Raw genomic sequence first — 15,363 nt, forward strand, 5'->3', positions numbered from 1 at the left:
AGACATACTTTAGTGAGACACATACACACCCAAACACACTTTATACGTCACAGCATCCAGCTGGGCATTTTAGTGAGGTGTTTCAGAATGAAGTGCATTTTTTCTTAGGGCTCCCGAACATTGAAGGCACTCTTTACTAATTCATTAACATCAAAGGGAAACAATTTCAAGTGAACTTGTTTCTCCTTGAGAACTTGAGAAACATGACATTAACAAACAAAACATTAAAAAAAACAGATTGCACATCAGTGCACTCTTTCCTTGAGGTAATTCATCATGACCTCAATATATTTCCAGATACAGAATCTCTAAAACATATACAGTATGCTGTATTGTGCTGCAGCATGACCATATGGAAATCTTGTTGCATCCGCTGCCAAACAAGAACAAAAGATGGTTCCACCTTGGAGAGAATGTGCTAATATCCCTCAGTGGCTTGCTCCACATTTCCTTTAATTCACTGTGTAGAAAAAGAAAAATGAAAAAAGTTGTCCATCAATCGCCCACCTTATATCAACACCTTCATAATCATAATTAAGACCTATTCATTTTTACACTTTAAGTGTCATAGAGTGTAAAAACAAGTTTTGAACAGCTTGCCAGAAAACTGCTGTCTGAATTGTGCAAATACAGTAAATGTTGTAAGAGCCTTCTATGCAGTAATGTATCATTGTCACTTTTGCCCGCTATTTGAGATTTGATACAGAGAGGTTATGTCCAAATTACTTGCCTTTATTCTTTGAATGCATCAGAAGTTTTTGAGCTTAGATGCTTGATGCTGTCTACCTGTCCGCGTCAGGCACTCATGGAAGTGTCAGTGGACAAGCAATCTCAAAACTTGGCCATGAGTGGCAGCTAGTTAAACCTGCTGTAGCCAAGTCTTTCTGCTGTTGCTTATAAATGTGTGTTTGTGTCTATTCATGGTCCTGCCCAGAGCAGAGATATCCATAGAGCCTGCCTTCACATGACTCCATCTGCATATTTTTGTCATGTAAATAGTAAGTGAAAAGGACTATGTTCGTGCCCTGCCAAAACACTAAACCTTAACTTGAGAACCATGGTGTTAACGTGACAGTTTAAGTAACTAGATTTGTAAACTGAACATCTGATCTTGCCCGACAGTTGCACGGCTTGTATATAGCCTTACTGAAATTTGCAGGTCTTTGTTCAAGTGTGTCGACAAGCGTGAGTGTCTGAAAGAAAGAGAGACTTGGGGAAATCATGGGTGTTAAGGGAGGATAGTAATGGTATAAAACAACTGCTATAATTTATTCACTTCCCTAAAACCCACATCCCATCTGTGTCTCCTTGGGTTCATCTCCAAGTGTGTCAGAACAAACTCTGAGCTTTATTATGAATTAATTTATTACATTTGTTGAGCAGAAAGTTTATGGCTTACACAGACACAAGATGTCCTCTCATTTCTCTGAGAAACTATTCAGAATACTCCAAACATAAACAGCAGAAAAATCCCACTGTCACAGTCAAAACACAGACGATTTTGTTGGGCTAAAGACCTAGTTTTCACTCACTCTACATTATATAGACTGTGAATTTGTGCTACCCATTTTGCCTTTTGATACCTGTAAAATAGCACTATGATTTAAATCATGCAGTGTAACAATATGTTCATGTTCAACCTGCATGAGAAAACTAACTTCACTCCTATTATGTATTAAAAAGACGCAGTACGTAGGTGCTTTGGGACATTAAACAGGTTTATCATTCTTGATATAAATGGGATGATTTAAGCTCCAAGTGATAATTTATTGGGTAAAGAGAGGGCATATGACAATGTTTTATTTTTTTTTAATCACAGCTACTCCCTCCCACCATCACCACCACCTCCATTTATCCAAATTGTCATTAGAGATCAGCAATATCCCTGTAAATCCACATAAATCATAGTAATTATCTCCAAGCTTCCACTTTTTCTGCCATCCTTGGGTTACATCTGATAGCTGTTTTGGTTCATTGTACTAAGATGGAAGAAAGCATTGTTTTGTTAAGGGTCTTTTATGATCCTTCATTTTTGTATAGATCCAAAATGTTTTTGATGGAGTAATTGCATGTTGCATGAGCCCAGGTCACAATGCCACTGCAAAAATGACACACATTCAGAGCCATACACTATAAATATCTTTTATTGTGATCAATAACCAGCTCCTGTAAAAACGCTGCTCTGCTTAACACGTGGTTACAGCTAAGCTCCTGCTACTTCAGCTAGAAGCAAGTGTGTGATGAATCACTGTGGTTTGCCAAGGCAATAAATGAGAATGGAAAGTGGAAAAACAGGGAAGAAAGTGCTGATCATATTTGGTGTAGAAAATGCTATATACCGATTCACCAACAGCACTATGTACAGCAGCCTCAGAAGTGCTGTTCGCAGTGCTCACCCCCAGAAGCAGTCAAGTTGTTCCTAAAATGTCAATCTTAAGTCAACGTCAATTTAAAAGTGTTCACTGTGTAGCCACCGCAGTGACTACATTATTTTGTAAACACATAGATGCTTTAAATGTGCACAGGTCAGTAATGGTTTTGTATGTTTGCAAATAAAGATATATTCCAAGCATCAGTCAATACCTTACACCATCTCCTAGACTGACAAGTAACATTATGAGGTGAGTAGGAGGAATAATGAGATTGCTTTTGGCTCTATCATACACATTTGCTGCAAATTTAACCTGATAACTTAATAAAAAAACTAGTTCCGTTCAAAGTCCACCCTCAACTCCACTGTCTTGATGTTTGCTTTAGATCCCCCAGCAATGATGGATTTTATTATTTAACATTAAACAGGCCCAAATGCTGTCCGTGTACCATTTACTGATATTATAGTGTTTCAGATATTTAACTGTCCATCTTTGACTTCTTCTCCATTTCAAGTAGATCTGATTTGTTCCCTCTGACTCTGTATTGAACCAGGTCTCTTTTTGTGTATTGATTGTATAGTTTGTTAAAGTAAGTTTTTCTTCACTCACTTTTCCTCACGTTTCTCCACAGTGGTGACTTGTCCTACACCCCCACCCATCCCCAACGGCCTCCTGGAGGGCTCAGTCTTGGAGTGGGGTACCAGTGTGAGCTACAGCTGCCTGCCTGGCTATGAGCTGTCCTTCCCTGCTGTGCTCACCTGCACAGGAAATGGAAGCTGGAGCGGAGACCTGCCTCAGTGCTTGCGTGAGTCACAAGTTCGTACTTGAATGATAATTATAATGGTAATTATAGAGGTCTATTGAGAAAGTCTCCCTATGTTAATACTGAAATCGTCTTGGTGACATTTCTGTCACAGACTGAAACATGGTTATTTGCACAGTGGGCTAAATTAAATTATTCCTCTTGATATCTTTTTAAACATTATCAAGAATGTGAAATGTTGAACTCACAATTATCCGGCCTCCTGTTGCTTTTCCCCATGTTCCTCATCTTCCTCAATTCATGTTAAATCATTTGGAAGTAAAGGTAAAAGATTCCACCTTGCCATTACAATTGCTGTGTGTTGAATTTGTGGAAAATATGGAATACTAAAAGGTATGATAATCTAGTCCAGGAAAGTCAGATCATTGTGCAGACTTATACAGAGAGTTGTGAAATAACAGGTAATTCAACAATATTTTTTATACTATTGGAATCTCTGCTGTTATCTCATACATGCATTACGTTCAGGAGGTGTTTTAAGGTGGGATGAGTGGTGGTGGCATCGCACTTTTTGGCAAAATGAGAAACATGCATCCCCCATGTTACCCTGCCACAACCCCTCTCCATCCCCTAGTAGCAAAGTGTGCAAGGGCAGAGTTGTTTGTAGAATGTCTTGCATGACCAAGGCTCTAAAATATCAGAGGCCTAACTGTGCTCTGTATCAATAGGTCCGTGGTGCTTAAGTAGCAGACAGATGTGTCATTGTCATATCTTATAAGTCCCACTGTTTTGTCAGCTAAAATATTCTAGATACATTAACTACATATTCTCCTGTTAGGCCAACCCCCCCCCCCTAAAAATTAACAAATCTCTGCCTGAGTGAATTGGTATGAAGTTTTTTCTTTTCTGCTGGGCAAGCCCCTTCTACCACTTTCTCACTTGCCCCCTTAGAGGTTATATCGAGTTTATGTAATTAATAAAAGTCATGAATAAGTCATGAGATTCAACACCGGGGCCTCGGTGGAACAGCTGAGTCACTATGAAAATAGAATAAGACAGTCTTGTGTCAGTGCAGAACAGGGATTATTAGTGTTGCTCTAGTTGCAACATCAAGGGGTTTTTTGGTTTTTTGTTTTTTTTTTTTCATAGCAGTGACTTGCACTTAATCCTAAAACCACTTTCAGTGGTCACTGAGAAATAATACTGAACACTGCTAAGCATGAGAGGCCCATTGTATCCTACTTGTTCATAAAGATAAACACTGTTGAATATTTCATCATTCATACAAAATGGAAACTCCAATTTCAGTTTTTATTAAATGAAAAGTGAATTGACTTCCAGCCCTTGTGACAAAGCCACAATATTGAGAAGATGCTGATCTGAGTGGAAACACAAGTGGAGTGTCTGATGCTCTTTACCATATTAAGACCTTCTCAAAATCTTCTGTGCAAGCATAATAATAACCCCTGGGACGCATGACTGGTCAAGAGCTTCTCCCTGTCATCAGAATCGTTCTTGTACTGTATCAGTCCGACAGAAATGAAATATCAAGTAGGGTGAAGTACTTGTGTTTGTTTCTCTCTGAATGTTAGTCAGGAATAAATGGAAGAAAAACAAATGTCACAAAAAATATTTCCTCACAACACTCCATGCAAAAAGAAGTATTGCTTTTTTTTGCTGACTGCTGTGTTGCATTAAAAGCATCACTGCACTTAAACTAATAGGCAGTGAAGGCAGTCCTTTTGTTTTGACAGTTGAATTGTTGCATTTTGCTTCCAAATGATTGATTATTGGAGTAACAACACTGTGTTGACAGCGACTTTAGGTAAGAGCAATGGTTTGAAGTACTTTGGTAACACATGTTGACACCATGACTAAAAAAAATTGTATGAGACCCCTGAGCCTATTTAAAAAGAACTTTATTCACTTGTGTGTTCTTTTGTAATTGATGCTAATGACAGAATGTAGTGCTTTTGGTTGTATTCAGTCAGGCAAACACAGTCCCATTTGGATATTTAGCATCTGAGATCCAGCTGACAGACTGCTAGTGTTTGTGGCCGTACAGCTAGATGTTCAGGCGTACAGCCACTTGGTCTACTAAATGGCCACATTGCAGTAATTTACTGTACCGGTAATTTACGGAAGTCAGTGTGCACACTACTGTCTGATTTATGTCTTGCTTACCTGAATAGGGGGGTAGTGGTCTGTTATGACCAGATATGTGCATAAGCAAAATGAAATGACCAACTGCCTGTTTTATTGAGGTGCACCAGTATATCTGTGAGTTGTTATGATGGGTAAAAGATGTCATCTGGAGTTAAAATGAATCAGGTTCTACTTGGTAAATGTACCATATCTACTTGCTGTCTACTGCAATTATGATGAGCAGTGTCATCCCTCAACACACTACAATCATTTTTCCACATCAGCACCCACAAAACAACCTCCCGCAGATATGTGAGCCAGTAACCTTTTTGTACCATGATGTAACGTTTGTGTTTACTGTGTCTCTCAGCACGTAATTATCCTAGAAGTCAGGTTCCAATGCTTGTACAAAATTGACATACACTTTGAGCCATACACCATAAGTATGTTTCAGTGTGATCAATGATCAGTGTCTGTAGACAACTCCGCTCTCCTTAACACATTGTTACAGCTACTCGAAGTAGAGGCAAGTCTATGATGAATCACTGAGGTTTACCAAGGCAAATAAATGAGACTGGAAACTGGAACAACGGGGGAAGAAAGTGCTGATCATATTTGGTGTACAAAATGCTATTAGCTATGCATTAAAGTGTCAGCATAGCACTTTCTAGTGCAATCTGCAATGCTCACCACCATAACTGGTCAAGTCATTATCATGAGTTATTTCTTGAGGTAGTGTCAGTGCTCACAATGTAGCCACAGGATCAACCAGTACTATACATACTGTGCTTTACTTTGTTCACACATAGATTTGGCATGGATCAACTCTGTATTTGCACAAGTCAGTAATGTTTTTGTATCTGTGCATATAAAGATGTGCTTCAAGCATCAGTCTATACATTATAATTTAGACTGAGAACATTAACCATTCATCAGCAACAATGATAATTTAAAGGCTTGCCTTTTAGTAGACATAAAGTAAGCTTGCTGTGCTGTAGATTTTAGAAATATGATTGCAATTCAAGCTTAGCACTTTTAGTTGAAATACAGCTCGGCAATACTGCGGTCAACGCCATGCATCTGCAAAGCTTCTGTGCTTTTCTTAAAATCATTACTTTTCTAAGCATTTGCAGCCAAACAGGATTAAGATGCATATTCATGTTCCCTAACATAACACATGGGAGAGTAAGCAGCAGAATTCAGTGTCTGTGAAATGATAGTTCATGTGTCTGTAGGGATGAGACTCTGCTCCCAACTTTGAATCTGGCCTCTGCATACTGATTATTTCAAAGCATTGATAATTCATCAAGGAAGGGGAGAGGCTACATGAGAGAGAGTGAGTGAGAAAGAGTTTGACTAGTCCCCCCTCTCTCTCTCACTCTCACTCTCCCTCTCACTCATCCATCTACACACATATGGACACACACACACACGCACACAGGCACATTAAATATGCTGAGCTTGGTTTGGGCCTGGGCCATTCCTCTTATATATCCATAAAGCAGTACATTATTTCCCTCCAGCTTGAAGCTTTTGACTGATGTGTGTGTCACCTGTTTGGCCTGTTTTGTCAACCCAAAAATAAAAAAAAAAACAGCAATCTGAATACTAAGTCTTACAGTCTTATTGAAAAGTGAAAAGAATCCCATTCTGATCCAGCCATAAATTTGCATCTTTATTTGTTGTCAAATCAAACATGGATAAAGTATTGGTGCTGGGGTTTGAGACTCACAATGCATCGATGTCAGATGGGACCCACTGTATAGGCAAATATATTTTGTATGAGTTAGATATTTCTCTGAATACAACAATTTGTTTCTGAGATAATGGTATTTCGCAGTAATGTCTTTATATATCCATTCCTGCATGAGTTGGATTCTAATCTGCTTGCTACTAGATATCTATTATGTCAGAGACTGGCGGTGGGAAGCCCCTGTTGGTTCTTGACTTCGGGTAGAGAGCAAGCGAGAACTTATCTCTGTCTCCAGACCTCCACGCAGCAGCACATGTCAGGTCTGGTGAAGCAGCCTGCCCTATTATTGGCTTGATCCCGCAGCGCTCTGGCTGTGTGACTGAATGCTGTGACTCTCGTCCTCGCCTCTGCTCCCTCTCACACTGAGCCTTTCTGAACCTCCTACAGCTCACAAGTAACTTTTACTGATCAGTGTTGTTGGATTGATGGATGCATAGTATATATAATACAGATGGATAGAAAGACACATTGGTAGACTATAATATAGCTGACTTGTCTTCCCACTCAGCCTATTTTTTTACAGTCAACTTGATTAGATGTCCACAAGTAATAAATCTAAGGAGCAGGAGTGAAAATCCAATGAGCTTGATATGCAGAGGCTGTGACTGGAGTCCCGTTAAAAAGGCAATATCATACAAGTGGCGTGGAGAGCAACAGCAGCAGCAGATGGCTCCAGTTGTGTCAACCTCAAGGCCCCGTCAGAGAAATTAATATTTCACTTGCTAATTATTTTGATCTAAAATTGAGTGCCATGACCTCCCTCAGTCCCTCCTTGCTGCCAAGATGAATATTTTGTACCTAGTGTAACCGCTTACCAGCAAGGTTGATTGTTGGACACAAAAAGTGTTAAGACAGCTATTTATCCTGAGGCAAGGATGTCAGTGCTTGTACCCATATACAATGAAAAATGGCTAAAGGAACATTTGCATTAAGCATAATATCAATACAATTTGAATAATTCCTCCAATGAAGACTTTCCAAATCATGTAGAAAGACAGCCATTTTACAGTCAGGTACTAAATGTAATAAAAACCCATTGACAGCAGCAAAGCTGGCAGCAGTGGCAGTGGAAATCACTTTAGGCACTCCTCATCACGGTCTGATCTTATATGGGCTCTGCAGCATCCCACACAGCTTATTATTTTTGAATTAAATGCTGAATAGTCTCCTCAATGCTGTGTTCAATTGACTCGCTGCTACAGAATTCCTTGTGAGTAATGAGGTTAAGAGGAGATGAACATCTGAACTGTAAAAATGGGACAGTCCAATAGGGCATTGGCATGAACAGGAGGGTCGGTTTAACAGAACAGGACTGTTGCATAAATACTTGCAGAAAAATATGTAACATCTGTGTTTGGATTTGATAGCCCTTGGCTTATTACATCAGCAATATTTCACATTTCTGCCTTTGCAGCCAAGTTCTGCGGAGACCCTGGTATGCCTGCCAAAGGAAGGAGGGAAGGGCGCAGTTTCATCTTCAAGTCTGAGGTGATGTTTAGCTGCAGTGCCCCCTACGTGTTGGTTGGGTCAACATCGCGCATGTGCCAGGAGGATGGCACCTGGAGCGGGTCTCAGCCTCGATGTATAGGTACAGAATAACTGCCTGCATGTTGATTCAGCTAATCAGTTGAATAATTGGGTTTCAGCTTGGGATGTAATTCTTTTGTTTCTGAACTGTCAAGCATTACATTTTTGATCAGGTATTACTCCTATCCCATGATTAGACTTTGCTGTATGCAAGAGATGAGTATTTTAGCAAGATAGAGAAAGGTAGTGAGATTAGATGCAAGATGTCTGCCAGGTATCATCACAAATGAAAGAAGAACACTTTAGTTCTACTATTTTTAATCTTAAGATATTTTTTTTTCTGTTGGTTCTCTCGAGGCAGGCAAGGTAAAAAAAACACATTTCCACGGTTGGAGGTGAATTTGAACCATCGTGTTGCCTTCTGGTATTCATATAAATATAAATACAAATCATAAGAATGGAATACATTATTTATATTTTTTCATCAGGGGCAATGCTTTTTATTTGCTGGAAATATAAAGTGCTGATGTTATATTTATCTGAATGTGTCTTAATTTGAATACAGTCTGTGGGGTGATTGAAAGTCTCTTAGTCTTGTTCCTTTTCTTGAGACTTTTAAGGAATTCATAGTTTCCAGATTAAGAATGGTGGGGCTATTTTGCTCATGTCACCAAGCCATTTCGGTAATTGTCCTCTGGTACATGGTACACGGTACACCAGAGAGAAACTGCTTTGTCATTATCAATGATTGCCCCTCTGTCATATTCTCATTTTTGCTCTGCTGCAATTCCCCCGCTCATCATGACAATGTTATCTTGTTCCAGAGCCTACAAGAACCACTTGTGAAAATCCAGGGACACCTGAGCATGGCTATATGAACTACTCGACCGGCTTCAAGGTAAAATGAGCTTTACCTGCAGTGGACACATTTCCCGAACAGATGACGTTATGTTCCGTAACTCTGAAGTAAATTGTTAGTGTAGAATAACTTTCAGACACAACCATAAAAAAATGATGTTCCTAGTTGGAGTCAGGTTTATTTAACAGGTATTTAATATAAAAACTAGCGAGCTGTCACAACATGTTTTCTTTTTCATAGGCTGTACTCTCTATGTCATGTACCTAATTCAGTGCGACAACAAATCCACATGTGATCAATATTTGATGATGCCTAGTTGTTGTACATTAGAGGGAGAGGGGGCTGAGTGTGAAAAAAATGCACGAAATCTAAGCACCATTCAGGGATCACAGCTCTGCTTTTAACCTATACCCAGTCCTCTCTGTAAAGGCCAGTTTCCAATAGATTTTCAAGACAAAATCATTATTCCTTGGATCATGTTAGATGGGTATAAGGAGCAAGTCGTGATGCATGTATTTATCCATCCTTCCTAAGATATATCTCCACCACTGTGAACGTATAAAAACATGATGCACAGCCACAGTAGGTCCATAATAATGTGCACTGTATGCCATATGAGCTTATGTTGAAAATGAGCAAAGTTAAAATGCATCATAGTAAAAAAATGATATCATGACCATTCGTGTGTGTTCAGCAGTTCCCTTGAGATGCTCTCAGCTCTTGTATTTCATTTTATTTCCTCCCTGTTGCTTTTAGAGTGTCGCTTACAAGTTAAGTGCAAACAATTTCTCCACAACATTCAGTGGAGTATCTGATATGAGATTTCTCCCAAATGACAGCAGAAGCAGCTTATTATTTGGATCAGTGCTTGTAATGGCTGTAGTCTTGCATTTTTCTGCATTACTGAACAAATTCAGCGATATCTTGACACCAGCAAATGAAAAAGTTCTGTGTCGCTGCTGTCTTTAAACAGGCAGCTGGGATGGTGGCAGAAAATAAAAGCCATTTATTAAGATAACAGAAAGCAGTTTGGCTTAATATCTTTACCAGAACGTCAGCTCCCTCACTTTCTAATGTCTGTGAATCAGATGAGAACACAACAAGGGCCATCGCCTCTAGGAATAGTCTCCATCTGCCTCCACACACTACAGATAATCATTAAAAAAAGGGAAAAACTTCAGTGTGCAGTGTTTTTTCCAAGCTCTTTAGATTTGATGCTGGGAGCCTATTGGCATTTGCATCAGTGTATTGACTTTCTCCATTTGTGTGCTGTCCGTTTGTGGCCAGGTGGGCAGCAGACTCGACTTCCAGTGCCAACAGGGACACCTACTGCAGGGCTCTACCACCCGGCTCTGTTTGCCAGATCTCACCTGGACCGGCATCCAGCCCACCTGCATCCGTGAGTGCTTGTTCATCATGCTCTCTTGCTGTATCTTTGTATCATTTTTTTTCTCACTTTGTCCTCTGGCACCTTGTCACTGCTTATCTGCATTGCTGGCAACTCAGACACTTTCTTTTCTTTTCCTCAACACTCTCCCTCCCCCTGGCTTGATGTCTACTTCCAATACAGCTTGTCTCATTCGCTCAATCCTGACATAAATGTTGACCTCCCAGTAGATTGCAGGTCATGACTCAATCAACCCGCCACCTCAGTCATTCTGAGAGAGAGAGAGAGGTGTTGATCGTGATTACTGCTACACTGATTGAACTATCTTTACACTCAACCAATGACAAACTAGGCTGTGCAGTTTATCTCAGTTACGAAATCTAACACATCAGTGGAATCCCTTTCAGCTGTAGCATTTTTCATGAAAATATTACCATTTTAAATCTTACTATAGCCTGCCTTTTTTCTAAGCACTTACCATGTAAACATTTGAGCTGCGTCATGGTGAAGGGATTCAAAATATATTTTGTAATCTTGATTTCATAAGTACCCACACCCACTTGAATTTCTAGGAGACATTTTTGCTGAGGGAGCAGAAAAATTGTAATACCTACCCTTCATCCTCTGCCTGATCCACTCTGCGGCAAAGCTGTGTGTGTGTGTGTGTGTGTTTGTGTGTGTGTGTGTTGGGAGGAGGGGAGCTTTACAGGGATTGTGAATACTTGAATATGTGCATCACGCCATATTTTTGTTGCACTTACACTCAGTTGCTGGTTGCTCTCTTTCATGAGAGTGATTGTGTTCAGGTTTTGTTTTAGATGTGGATTCAACAGTATGGTCATTTTGGAAGCTGTAGTTGGTGGTGCACTTGAATTGAATTATCATACGGAGAGGTGTTTCTAATATTTAGTCTCCCCTCATTGAAACAAGTGGGTTGCAAATACTAACAATATTTGCATAATGTTAAATTTGCAGTTTTACATGATGCATCTTGGTAATTTTTTTTTTTTTTTGGCTAATTAGAAGTGTATGAAGTGCTCATTTAAACAGCTTTCAACAAAACCAAAAAACAAAATTCCTGTCTAGACTTCTGCCACCTGACAGCTTTTTCTGCTCCACCTGTCTTTTCCAACTGCTGACCCATAAATCCCACTCACTAAAGGTTTTTAGAGGTTGTACATAAAAATAATTTTTAAAAAAGAGAGAGAGAAGTCTGAGTAAGTTTAGGTCAAAAGTGGTACTGGCACTGTCTCTCTCTCTCTCTGGAGAGATATTACAGATTTTTGATTTTTGTAAATATATGCTTATGAATTTGATTCCAGCAGCACAGTTCAAACAAGTCGTGACATGAGCAACAGGATACTAAGAAATGTTTTGAACATTCCATATGTAAACAAGTGATTCACTAAAAAGTGATGGCATTGTGATCGGGTGTGAAAGGCTCAGTCATTCACAAGCAAGGATGGAGCGAGGGGCACCACTTTGTGTAACACACAACTGTCTGAGGGAATTACTAATTGGACTTGAGAGCCCTTCAGAAAACCGTTGTCAGTAAATATAGTGTACTCTTTTTTTGTTTGTTTACTTTTTTGGAATTGTGTTGCACACAGTCTCCTCCTTTCCAAGGCTGCATGTACAGCTGATAAAATCTTTGAAAGGTTTAGATGACAACCTCTTTGAGCTGCACTTTTTTCTTGGAGCTTCCAAGAAAAAGGAAAATATCAATGTACATAACAAGCCAACAGAATGGCAGATAAACCTCTAAACAATAAGCCAAAGCTCTAAGTTTCAAACTGAATGTTCTTCAGGTCATTTTCAGGTTGTTTCATAATGCATAATAATGTAAATTTGATATTATGGAAATAAAGGCCTTAATAAAAGACACATTATCTGCAGAATCTTGGCATGCTACCACTAAGAAATGCACAGTCACAAGCTGAGGTCAGGAGTCAGTTGCTTAGCAGATCCATTCTGTGCCGCTGATTGACAATGGCTGATATTTAGCTAAATGGATGTTGATAAAAAATGGTGCATGTTAAACTCAACATGGACATAAACATTAAGCAGTTTGTAGTGGATTAATCTACACATAACAACCCCAGCATCTGGCAGATTCTTAAGTAGACATGCATGTCCATTTTATATTGATTCAGCAAATTTTGTCAAGAAATTTGTGAATTTATAATTTCAAAAACATTTTAGATCTCCTTATTATGAAGACGTGGACTAAATCTAAGGTCACTTTATACTGGGGGCTAAAATTTGAGCAGCCTGTACATATTTAACATTTAATTTCAATAAGTGTTAATGCCGGTTTTGGAATTGTGTACAAAACATCCCCGCAGTGCCATTAACTTTCACAGTGGTAAACATAAAATGACATATTTTTACCTTTTTGTGTAACCAAGAAGTTGTAAAGCCAGCCACTGAAATGGCATCATGACAGCCAGTTGGGAATTCATTCAGAGGAATCATATTTTGAGGCTTTCCTGACTCGTTCTGTTCTGCAGGTACAGTTTCATAGCCAGGTTTGTCTGCCTCTGCAGCATTTCAGTAGATGCTCTTTGGCTTTACTCCACCACCTGTGGCGTCTCGAAAAAGTATCGATTTCCCTCTGCCCTCGTCCTGTCATTGTTACTACCAGAGTTAAAACAGAGGACAGCATCTCTGATGGTCACCAGATTGAAGTGTCCCAACTTGTATGAGTTAAATCTCAAATGAATTACTACGGACACTTACACCTTAATGTTCCATTTATATTGTTGAAGTTGAATAAACATATAAAGGCCCACGAGTGATATGTTTTCTTTATGCATATATCCTTTAAATAAAGTTAAATTGCCCTGTAACTTTACAACAACAACATTAGCTCTTTAATTGGACAGTGGTAGAAATTTCCAGACATTGTCTTGAAGAGACCTCCTACTTTACATTTCTTGGTCTGGTTGGTGTTATGAGTGTATCATTACATGTGCAAAGAAAAAAACATCCTTATTTCACAGTTCTGCACATAAAGTGTGTCACAATATCTTTCTTTGCTGAAAACTGTTTGCTTGATTTGGAAAAACTGTGCCATGATAATGTAATTGAACAACACATTTATATCAATAAAACTAATATTTATTGTTTACATTGAACTAAAGAGTATAGTTAATACATCATTGGCGATCCAAGAAAATAAACCTCAATGTGTTTGTGTGTTTCTGCCTCAAAGTTGAATTATTAATTAATTTGAAGTCTGTTGATGTATTGCAATATTTTTGTATTCATTTTTCACTTGGACAAACCCTGAAGGTGGACATACAGACCCAGAGGGCTGTCTGTTCCATAATACAACAGGGGAAAACTGTGCTTATGTATATGTATTTGAGTATGAGCACTTTGTATGGGCCAACACTCGGTGTTGACCCTCAGTCAAACCAGTCATAAATCCTCTGAAATACCTTTCTCTATGATTAAATGGTATTCTGTTCCTGTGAAGCCTCTTAAATGGATTTAAAAGTGAAGCCAGCCAATCTTATACTGCTGGTGAAAGCAAAAACTTGGAGGGATTAGAAATAAATGGATGTTATCGATGCAGAGGACACAAGTAAGTGTTTAATATCACAGGATTTTAAGCACATTACCTTTTTATCAGATTATAATTTTGTCTGTAGGAACACACCAAAAAGCCCCAAATCTCCAAAGCATCAGCGTGGAAATTTTGAGATTTGAGGGGGTGCCACTGAGCACTATAACAAGTTCAGCAAGTATAACTTGATTAGACATGAGTAAGAGTAACAAGTTTACTTGGTAGATACCATGAAAAACATTATTTTGATGTCAAAATATGGAACCTCTGACTGGCAACATTTTGGGCAGCAAAGCGTACTAACAAGATTACCTGTTAAAAACAAAAAAAATATTGAAGAAAAACACTGTAACTGTTTAAAAGTTAACTTCTAGATGGTGACTTGCTGTTTCTGTCTGCAGCCGGCCAACCTCCTTGTCTGGAACAGAAATCCATCAGCACTACTATCTCTGTGTGTCTGCCCCAATCTGTCTCTGTCTGTCTGTGTCTCTAACTATTGCAGTCTGTTTCTATCTGAGATAGCGACTTTGAACTAAGAACATTACATGCTGTTGTGTGACAGAAAAAGTGAAAGTGTCGTTCGAGGCCTTGTGTGATCTCAGGAGTGAAGCCCGCTGTGCTGTTTGAAGTGTAAATAAACATTGGCTCTGTCACCAGAAGTTGATGAGGAATGTGACATGTCTTTGATACAACAATTCATCGGCCTTGTAAGTGTCTTCAACATTCACGGTCTACAAACTCTACAACCACTCTGGACATGTGCCGACAGTTTGTCATTTTAAAATAGGTTTGATAGACTTGTGTTCAGGAAGCGAGAAGGGAGTTTATTTATTATATATCTATTTATTTATCCAGACTTTATTTCTACAATTCACAGCATGGGGCTGCTTTTTTTCCTTCTTGTGGTGGAAACAGATAACACATTAGATTTCCTCATGGCAGATTTATGAGTTTATTGGAAAAGCTGTGGATGGCACACAAGGATG

At 39.0% G+C, this 15,363-nt stretch overlaps 1 protein-coding gene across 8 annotated transcripts in view; it reads left to right on the forward strand.

Moving 5' to 3' along the window:
- LOC119006146 (CUB and sushi domain-containing protein 3-like) overlaps positions 1-15,363 on the forward strand; it is a 213,205-nt gene that overhangs the window by 187,850 nt on the left and 9,992 nt on the right. For all 8 annotated transcript variants that reach the window (XR_005070692.1, XR_005070693.1, XM_037074543.1 and 5 more), the window contains exons 60-63: positions 3,004-3,177; positions 8,448-8,621; positions 9,385-9,458; positions 10,707-10,818. Coding sequence is in view for 6 of the 8 variants with exons in the window: in XM_037074543.1 (XP_036930438.1) it covers positions 3,004-3,177; positions 8,448-8,621; positions 9,385-9,458; positions 10,707-10,818 (534 nt within the window). In the remaining 2 variants the exon portion in view is untranslated. The remainder of the gene's footprint in view (positions 1-3,003; positions 3,178-8,447; positions 8,622-9,384; positions 9,459-10,706; positions 10,819-15,363) is intronic.

The sequence above is a fragment of the Acanthopagrus latus genome, chromosome 17 (genome assembly GCF_904848185.1).
Source record: "Acanthopagrus latus isolate v.2019 chromosome 17, fAcaLat1.1, whole genome shotgun sequence".
Classification (NCBI taxonomy): domain Eukaryota; kingdom Metazoa; phylum Chordata; class Actinopteri; order Spariformes; family Sparidae; genus Acanthopagrus; species Acanthopagrus latus.